General features: G+C 30.3%; 1 protein-coding gene across 1 annotated transcript in view; it reads right to left on the reverse strand.

Moving 5' to 3' along the window:
• LOC107058841 (uncharacterized transmembrane protein DDB_G0289901-like) overlaps positions 1-726 on the reverse strand; it is a 4706-nt gene extending 3980 nt beyond the window's left edge. Inside the window, exon 1 of the mRNA XM_015305019.1 lies at positions 692-726. Within this exon, the coding sequence (XP_015160505.1) occupies positions 692-726 (35 nt within the window). The remainder of the gene's footprint in view (positions 1-691) is intronic.
• Between the last annotated feature and the right edge of the window lie 10120 nt (positions 727-10846).

The raw sequence follows: 10846 nt of genomic DNA on the forward strand, positions 1-10846 counted from the left end.
GAGAAAGGAAAGAAATGTTTGAAAGAAAAGGATTAGCCTATTTTTAACATGTCATATCCTATGTGGCATTTTTACATTACGTGGAAAGCTACGTGTGGCGTTTGTAGTTCACGCACCACTGAGTGGTCAAAAAAAGGGTTTAAAATGTTGGATTTCAGTGGGTTCGAGGGTTTAGTTGGCAAAGTCTAGATTAGAAGGGCTCAGGTGACAAAATGAGACAAGTACGAGGGTCTCCCAGACCATTCTGCCTTGATCTTTTGACTTCATGAAAAGAAAGTTCTGTTTTAATTCTTACAAATTAAAATTTGTTTATAAATAAAGTTTAGCATCAGTGTTTGGAAGCAATATATTCTCAGTGACACTATTTTATTTTATTTTTGTTTATTCGTTTATTATTAAAAATATTCCTTTACAAATTTTATATATATCGGTAATAACATATTTTGATAGCTCGTGAGTTTTACAAATTTCTCTTCTTCTTTTTTCTTAAATATATAATTAAGCTACATGAGTATATTTTACCCAAATCTCATAGTGGTAAGAGCTAATTACATTTTATCCCTATTCTTTTTCAAATTACAAATCCCTTATAATTTAAGAATTTTGGATACAGTACTCAAAACTCGATACATCGTGTTCCGGTTTTGAATATATCACTCAACGTATGATACATTGTGTCCCAATACATTACCTTTGTTGATACAAGACACACCTATCCCAATACATCACTCAACGTCCCAATAATTCGCGTCCCGATACATTACCTTTATTGATACAAGACACACATGTCCTGATACGTCACGTAAGAGTGATGTATCCGAGAATATAAGAGAATATAAATTTTTGTAACTTTTTTTAATAATAATTTTTTAAGAGACTATAGTAAATAAGTTGTGTATTTAAATTATTTTTCTATTTTTTTGTGGTGGGTGACGGGTGGGGTGGGGGTCATAACCTAAAGAGATTATTAGTAGTTGATTGACTTTCAACAATTACAACTTATAAAAAGTTGTGGCTCTAAATGTTTTCTACTTCTTGTCCTCAAAGGACTTTAACCAAACAATGCACGTGAATGAGAGTGGTCTATATTTTCATTCTAGAAGGTTGGTTTTTTATTAGAAGATTAACCTAATGTTAATCGATTGATAAATTCGACCATAAGGGGTTTATATTGGGAATCAAAACTATTGAAGCTATATTTTCCCTTTTTAACTTCTATTTATTAAAATATTAAATTATGAATTAGTCACAGAATTAACAAGTCTATTAGAAAATTGAATTACCCATTTTTGCCTGAATTATTAGGTGGGTAAGATTGATCGATTGGTCTTAGTTTGAAGAATGAATCCTATTTGGGCAGATAAAGTGAAATGCTAGAAATGAAGGGTGTATTTATTTTAATCGATTGTGTTAAGTTAATTTGAATCGAATATAAGTAGTAATGAGGGAAATTTCATAAATAGCAAAAGATTAAATTTAATAAGCCTTTTCTTAGCTATAATTTGTCTAATTACGCATCATAGCTATAGTTTCGTTTGCTATGAGTATTTTCGTTTGTATATTTCGCATGCCAAATATACAAACATGGTAAGTATATACAAATTTTGTATTTATATATTTAGGAATTTTTCAGAATTTATACAAATCAAATGCATCAACAAATCATGTACACATAGAATAATTATATACAAATTCTAAATTTATACAAGTATGATTTTCGTAACTTATACAAATCAAATGTATCAGCAAATCGTATATAAATATGGTAAACATATACAAATTCTGGATTTATACAATTAGAAAATTGAATCATAGAAATTTTGGACGTGGCCCGTATAAATATGGTTATATGTTAGTGGCGAAAACTTTTTTTTAAACTATAGCTATATTGAATAATTAACTAGTATATATTTACTTAGTCGTATAATTTTCTCATTAATTTTAAGTAATTTAAAATGTAACCAATATATATTCGCTAAATATTTAAAAAAATACTAAAAATATTTAATTGATTATCTATTATAAAAATTGTCAATATTGGATAAAAAATAAATGACATGGGTAATGAGTAAAGTAAAATCTCACAAAATTAATATAGATGGGACCATGAAATATTATTATTTTGTATATATTATTTAATCGATAAATTAATATTTATTAATTAAAAGAGTATTTTGAGATTCAAAGAAGGTTAATTTTGCTTACATCAAAATATTTGTATCTTACCAATTTATGTATCATGTTTATTATATTTACATAGAAAAATAGATTTATTATACATAAAGTACAATAAATACTCAAAATCATTGTATCTTACTAAATTATGTATCATATATTAAATTTATATAAAAAAATAATTTCATTACACTTAAAGTACAATGTAAGTGTCAGATTCATTATACTGTTTTTTTTGTTAAATGATTTATTGTAAAATAAATTTAAGAATTCAATGATTCATTATAAAAATAAATTCATTACATAATGTTTATTGTTTCTTAATAATTAAATATTATTCATTGTATTTTTATTAAAAATATTCAATGTATGACAGTGAGAGAAAAACCATATGAGAAACATAGGAAAATTCTTGAAATCATATCCAAAAAATGACTTCTCATTTAAAAGGTATCACAAAATCATCATGTTTGTACAAAAGAGATCATTCCTCATGCACTCAAAAACATTTGCAGTAGTGGCAACACTAGAATTTTTGGATGCAATAAGAAAAGTTAGAGATGTGTTTCAACTAGATTTATATTTTAACAAAAAAAATACAATATAATTGTCTTTCACTAAATTGTCTTAGATATATTTATATTTTTAAAGAATTATTAATTTATAATATTAATGATATCATATATCTATACAAGGGTTTTCTAGAAATATATATATATTTTTTCTTACGTAAATGAACGTTTTTTCATTAGCCCAAGTCGGAACCATAAGAAAATATTATGTTAGAAAATGAAGTCATCAAAGTCATAAATTGAGCGTGTGTGCTTCTTTGTTTGTAATTTGGAAACGATCGTAAGCATAAAAGGATATGAAGGGCGGCGAGGAATCAAGCATGAACGTTAATGGTAAAAACGAAGTGAAGAAGATGACAAAACCCGCTTTCAGACACGCAAAAGATGACACAAAGCCACTTCTTCAAGACCCAGTAAGCGTTAACTTCTCCATTTCATTCTCTATTAACCTCCTTCTCAATTAACCTTTGTTTATTTATGTTTGTAGATACTCAGATCAGACCCAATTGAGACTGAGGAAGCTCTCTTGCGGTTGCCTCCTTTTCCTATTTCTAAACCCAAATGTCAAACCCAATGAATATTTTTAAATTTTGTATCTGATATGACTCAATTTATTTGCTCAAAAATTGTGTTTCTTCTATGAAATTTGAATGTTCCGCAAAATCCCTTTTTACCCAATGTAGAACAACTGTATATTCTCTGCACAAAATATTACTAGTCCTAGTTTCTTGACAGAGGAACCAAAACCTCAAACAGCTTTTGTCAAAATATATATCGCTGAATGTGGTTAAAGATATCATCAATTCTCGTCCACATGTTTTCTTGTTGGGGTATAATACAGTTCCAACTTTATTAACATGATTTCTTGTTATCTATCTGAAGTTTTTGGTTTCCAGTCTGCCCAGATATGCAAATAATTTATGCTTTTAAATGCATTGCGTTGTCGTTAATATTTTGTGTGTGTGTGCATTCCTCCGTAAACCAATATCAGATATTTATAGCCCAGAGATGCAATTCTTTCTTCTTCTTTTTTTGATGATGGCCAGAATTTGCAATTCTTTCTCTATAAAGATCAGTGTATTGTGATTTTATGGGTCATGAAAATAAACTATTAAATGATATAGGGGTTCTACATGTTAACCTGAAAGTGTGATAATTCATTGTACCTCTAGTTTCATATCTGTATGATAACATACATAAGCTTCCTCTTATTTTTTCTGTAATAGATATGCCTTTTCTTTCTATAAATTGCTAAGTTTTCCATACAGAATCTGGAAAAGAAAGAACCATTGCTTAATTGAAATTTGAAATACAGAAAAACGAATAGATTGGTTTCTCATAAAGCAAGTTCAGATTCCTTTGTGTTGGATGAAGCAACAAAGTTCTGCTTCTTTGAATATGTTCATAAACAACAATAGCGTGCTTATGTGGTACTTCTACCTTCTCAATTATCATTTTCTCTTTGAATTTGAGTCGGGGCTTAAATGTTTAGATCAAGTCTTGAGGTTTTTCTTTGTTGGGATTTTGATAAGAATTCCGGGTAACTTTCTGTATTAGGTGAAGCTTACTTCCTGCGGTAGCCCCTTGGACCTTAGCCTCTAAAGGGTTGGGTTCTAGTGGCGGGCTCTTGGGTCGCCCGGACCCATATCTGGTAAAAGTGGTGGCCGGTTGTCCCCACACCCTCTTATCATGAGTCTCTGTGGGAGCAGTTTGTGCTAGCGTTTTGGCGCTCACCTTATGATTCTCAGTCCTCTTTCGTCGAGATGCCTTTTAAAAAGATCTTTTCCCGCATCGGAGATAATATCAATTGATGTCCAAACTCTCTTGGATTGGTAGATATGGAAGGTAGATGAGAGATGGAAGGTGAAGTGGAATTGTAGTTTCCTGTTTGGTAGCTAAATATCTGAGTTTTTTTAGTTACTATTGATATTGAAAGTAATAGATTGTGGCATTGAAGTTTCAATTTCAAAATGTGAATTATTTTTTATAGGATTGGAACATCTGTTCTACTTAAAGCCTTTTAGGAGTGTGTTCTGTACAAAGGAAATGTTTGCTACGAGAATAACATAATTTGTTACTTATTTTTACGTGTTCGGTACATAAACAAAAAAATATTGTCCTAAAAATATGTGTATGCAATCTAAATACATACTATGAGAGGTGGGGTAGGGATAGGTAGGCTTATTCATGGTTATGGTTAAAAAAACCAAATCGAACCGCAATTCGAACCAACCGATTAAAAAACCGATATTTGGTTTGGTTTGGTTTTAAATTTTGAAAATCGATACTATTTGGTTTGATTTTGATTTTACTAAAACACAACCACAAAAATAACCAAACCGAACCAAAAAGTTAGATGACACGTGCGTTGCACGTGATTACCAATTCTAAAAATATATGTTATAGTAAATAGTATTGCTTATTTAACCGAAGAGTTGAATAATAAGCTTAGCAAAAAATAATATTGCAGTTTCTTTTGTGAATGTTCGACGTGGATCGTTATATATATTTCTTATTCACTCAAACCTATGAAGATGGTCAATGAAAAAAAATTATTAGTAAAATGCAATAATGTATATATTTATTTCAATTTGATGAGGTTAATCATGTAATATTAGTCTTATCTCACTAATATTACCTTATAGACCATATTTGCTTTGTATTTTTCTTGTCATCTAACCAGATGTGCTTTGCATGTGTATTTTACGTTAAATTGTTTAGATGTCATATAAATATGTGAAGAGAACAACTAAATTTTATATATTCACATATTTTAACATTGGTTGTGAGTTTTTTTTTAAAAAAAAAAAACTCGGAACATTTTAAAATAATATATTTTGAAGTTAGAAGATCTTGTTAACTTGATAATACATTTGTGACATATATAGTATTTTAATTTAAATACAAAATACCTACCCAAATATAAATATATATTTGCATTAATGAAAATATTTATCTCATAAAAGTAACTATTAAATAAATAATAAAAATTAAAATAATACAAACTTCAACTGGCGTTATTACAAGTCATATGAACTTTTCTTTGTCTAAAATACTAAAATATTAAGGAATAGTAAATAAGTAAAATAAAAGGGCAATGTTTATATAATAATTACTATTTTGAAGTAAACTTCATAAGAGTCTAAATCATATAAGTAGCATTGATAAATAAAGTCATTCTTTTGTCTTGAGCATCAAAAATAAATCGTTACAATTCTCTAAATTTTGGAAAAGATATTCAGAACCATACATCTACATCAAAAGAGAAATTGTTAACAAAAACAAATGAATTTAGACTACATGTTAACTTCATATATTGGAACATTACATACTAATGTATATATTAAGCAAGAAAATAATTATTACATCATCAAAATTATTTTTCTCAAGTACTCGAGGTTATGAAATATACACTCTTAGGATAGAACGACTTACTTCATCAGAATAGTGGTACCTCATATTCCGCTAAACTTTGAACTCTCTCAACGACAATAAATCACACAAACAAAAATTAAAATGCAAGAAGAAGAAGAGTAGAAGATTTAAAAAATTGTGGTTGAAAAATGAGAGGAAGTCCCTATATTTATAGTCAACAAAGGGTAATATGAACAAATATTTTTTGTGTCTTATCTGAAAAGTCATGACCTTTTCGAGAAGTCACAACTCTTTGGAAAAGTCACAACTTATTGAAAAAGTCACAACTCTTTGGAAAAGCCACAACTTATTAAAAAAATCACAACTCTTTGGAAAAGCCACAACTCATCGAAAAATCACAACCCTTTGAAAAAAGTCATAACTCATCAAAAAAGTCACAACTTAAGTTAGAGATATTGTAGTAATTTAACATTCAAGTTAGGAGTTCATACTTTTAAAGTAACTAGATTCACCGCACGTGCGTTGCACGTGGTTGCCTTGTCTTGAGATTCACATGAATATGTAAATATATTAGACTATATTAGTCACAATATATTGTTTTTTTTTTGTAGATGATTTTTCCTACAGTTGTAACCATTATTTATAGGTCTCCAATTATAGATTCCTAAATAATACTGCCTTACGCTCGAGTGATTTACTTATTCATAGTGTTTTTTGGCGCTGCCTTTGTTATAAAAGTAACTTACTGAATTGTTGATAACCATAAATTCCATACAAATGGTGAAGTGGTGATACCACCGATAAAAGTTACAGTAGTGTTGCCCTCACTATTTGTTACATATTTCATCGGGGTATTATTTATACAACACGCAACAATATGAACACAAAATTTGGTATTTGTTTCTTTAGTAGTTGTCTTTGTTTGGTGCGATCATAAAGGGTGTGGATTCCACTTGTATTGAGTTGTATCAAACTAAATAGCTTGCTAAATTTTCAACTAAAAGTGAGACCAGCTCATTAGGTACATAACTCCCCATGTATTGACTGATCAAAACTGCTTTACCATCTGAACTCATAGACAATTTTCAAGATTACAATGCTTCATTAACAAACGCACCTTTCATTAATGGTCTCTGGTGAGGATTTTCAAATAAGTAGACGCTTCAATCATTGATTATGCACAAAGAGACCAGTTAGAAGGGACTCTGCTTGACGACAACTGTGGCATATTATGCACATTGACATCGAAAGGGAGCATACGATACTCAAAATCTAGGTCTTTAGATATCTTAACCCTTTCCTCAACTAACAGGGCTCTCCTTGTCCATCTCTCTCTCATGTCTTTCAAATTCATTGTGTGTGTAATCCATACTGACCATCTTATCCTGTTTAAGTCTTCAATATCCCTCCTCGCAACTGAGGTATCTGGATACCAATGATCACTTTTGTTTTGATCTGAATATACCTAACAGAACAGAAGCCATACCATAAATTATTATAACGGAAAGAATATTACTCACTTCGTTTCAATTTGTCTGTTTGGTTTTGACTTGGTAAATGGAGTTTTAGGAAGTTAAGAATACTTTTGAATCTTATGGTCTTAAGCATTGTGATGTGGAAAGTTTATGTTAAAAGGCTGCAAAAAGGAAAGAGATGTTTTTTTTAGACGAACTAAAAAGGAAAGTAAGACAAAGAAATTGAAACGGATGAGTAACTGGTTTCTTGCTTATGATGAGAAGCAAGTCAAAAGGTGGCGTTTTGTTCCATCTATTTCATATTATGCACATTGAGATTGAGAGGTAGCATACGATACTCAATAACTAGCTTTCTGGATATCTTAACCATTTCCTCAACTAACAGGGCTCTCCTTGTCCATCTCTCTCTCATGTCTTTCAAATTCATTGTGTGTGTAATCCATACTGACCATCTTATCCTATTTAAGTCTTCAATATCCCTCATCACAACTGAGGTATCTGGATACCAATGATCACTTTTGTTCTAATCTGAATGTACCTAACAGAACAGAAGTCATACCATAAATTATTATAACGGAAAGAATATTACTCACTTCGTTTCAATTTGTTTGTTTGGTTTTGACTTGGTAAATGGAGTTTTAGGAAGTTAAGAATACTTTTGAATCTTATGGTCTTAAACATTGTGATGTGGAAAGTTTATGTTAAAAGGTTGCAAAAAGGAAAGAGATGTTTTTTTAAGATGAACTCAAAAGGAAAGTAAGACAAAGAAATTGAAACGGAGGAGTAACTGGTTTCTTGCTTATGCTGAGAAGCAAGTCAAAAGGGGGTGTTTTGTTCCGTCTATTTTACCAACAGTAATAATTCCAAAAAAAAGTCAAGATAGGTGATTTGTGTGTAGGGAGACTACTAAGATGAGTGTAATCTTATTGTGAGCATCATAAAAGAGCAAGTCAACCACTATAATGCAAGAGATCCGTAAAAGAAACAACTAAAATTTATCAATGGAAGATGAATAGTTGTATATACCTTGTTATTTTCTCTTTCATCAATGCTATTTTTTCCATAGGAGTTGAGGTATACATGCAGAATTCGATTGCATCTCAGGACTGCGATAGTAGTTACTTATGGGCTTTGTAGATAAGACATTGTTGGGATATATGATCTTCAAGTTATCATATTTCAGGAGTACCGTTGTCAATGTATTCATCTCTTCTACAATCAGCTGAAACCCAAGAATCAGAAAAGGTCCTTTAATATACAAAGTCGAATGGTATCTAAAGATCTATATTAGAGTGGATGAATTCTTACATGAACTCTGTCTATTTCAACACAATGCCCTACATCAAATGGGTGTATCACAAATAAGAATATTATTGCCTTGAATGTTGTCTTGGCAGTGTTTCCAAACATGAATACGACCATCAGAACCTGAGAGCTCATAAAGACCAGGAAATGTGTAGTGGAAACATTGAGTATAAGAAGACAGACGACCAGTATGATAACCCCTACTAAGATGTTCAACAAGTGATGCAGTTTGTTCACAACAGTCTTTGTGTCTCAGTCGCCATGTGGCCTGAATCTCGATAAGTGCAGGTACCTGGGGAGATGAGTGCAACAATGTTAACTCCAAGGGTAAATTCATATTAGTACCATTGATGAGGGTAGCGTATGGTAATAGTCTGCAATAATTGGCAGTAATTTGATGCATAAAAAAAGTTATCCGTAAGATGCACCGTGCGAGTAACCTAAGGCTAGCAGTAACAGATATATTTATATATTATAAAGAAAGTTTTTATAATTGCTAGGGGACTGCAGGTAAGCAGAAGAGCCAATAATAGTCCATATAATTGTTGCCTCAAGGGGATGTAACAAAGTCGATTAGTGCCCTGTACATGCTAGTTTGTATGGTATTTTCCTTCTGGACTGTGAAGCAGAGTTGGTGTGATTGTGATGCATACAAGAGGGTGGCAGTAAGATGTAAATGTCAGAAGTAACACATATATGGGAAACTTGTAATTACAAATGGCAGGGGATTGTGATTCACCGAAACTAAAACAAATCAAGTCTAGAAATAGGAATATATGTTATAGTAAATAGTATTGCTTATTTAAGCGAAGATTTGAATAATAAGCTTAGCAAAAATAATATTGCAGATTCTTTTGTGAATGTTCAACGTGGATCGTCATATATATCTCTTATTTACGCAAACCTATGAAGATGGTCAATGAAAAAATTTATTAGTTATATGTAATAATGTATATATTTATTTCAATTTGATGAGGTTAAATCATGCAATTAAGTCTTATCTCATTAATATTACCTTATAGACAATATTTGCTTTGTATTTTTCTTGTCATCTAACAAGATGTGTTTTGCATATGTATTCCACTTTAAATTGCATAGATGCCATATGAACATGTGAAGAGAACAACTACATTTTATATATTCACATATTTTCACATTTGTTGCGAGGTTTTTTTTCGGAATATTTTAAAATAATATATTTTGAAGTTAGAAGATCTTGTTAACTTGATAATACATTTGTGATATATATAATACTTTAATTTAAATACAAATACCTACCCAAATATAAAAATATATTTGCATTAATGGAAATAATTATCTCATAAAATTAACTATTAAATAAACAATAAATATTAAACTAATACAAATTCCAACTGACTTTATTACATTTAATATGAACTTTTCTTCGTCTAAAATGCTGAAATATTAAGAAATAGTAAACAAGTAAAACAAAAGGGCAATGTTTATATAGTAATGACTATTTTGAAGCAAACTTCATGAGAGTCTAAATCACATAAGTAACATTGATAAATAAAGTCATTCTTTTGCCTTGAGCATCAAAAACAAATCGTGACAATTATCTAAATTTTGGGAAAGAATTCAAAAGCATATATCTACATCACAAGAGAAATGATAACAAAAACAAATGAATTTAGCCTTACTTCTCAGAATAGTGGTACCTCATATTCCGCTAAACTTTGAACTCCCTCAACGACCATAAATCACACAAAAAGTTTTGAAATGCAAGAAGAAGAAAAGTAGAAGATTGAAAAAATTGTGGTTGAAAAATGAGAGGAAGCCCCTCTATTTATAGTCAACAAAGGGTAGTATGAACAAATGTTTTTTGTGTCTTATTTGAAAAGTCATTAACTTTTCGAAAAGTCACAATCCTTTGAAAAAGTCACAAGTTATTGAAAAAGTCACAACTCTTTGGAAAAGTCACAA

The sequence above is a fragment of the Solanum tuberosum genome, unplaced genomic scaffold (genome assembly GCF_000226075.1).
Source record: "Solanum tuberosum cultivar DM 1-3 516 R44 unplaced genomic scaffold, SolTub_3.0 scf00672, whole genome shotgun sequence".
NCBI classification, from domain to species: domain Eukaryota; kingdom Viridiplantae; phylum Streptophyta; class Magnoliopsida; order Solanales; family Solanaceae; genus Solanum; species Solanum tuberosum.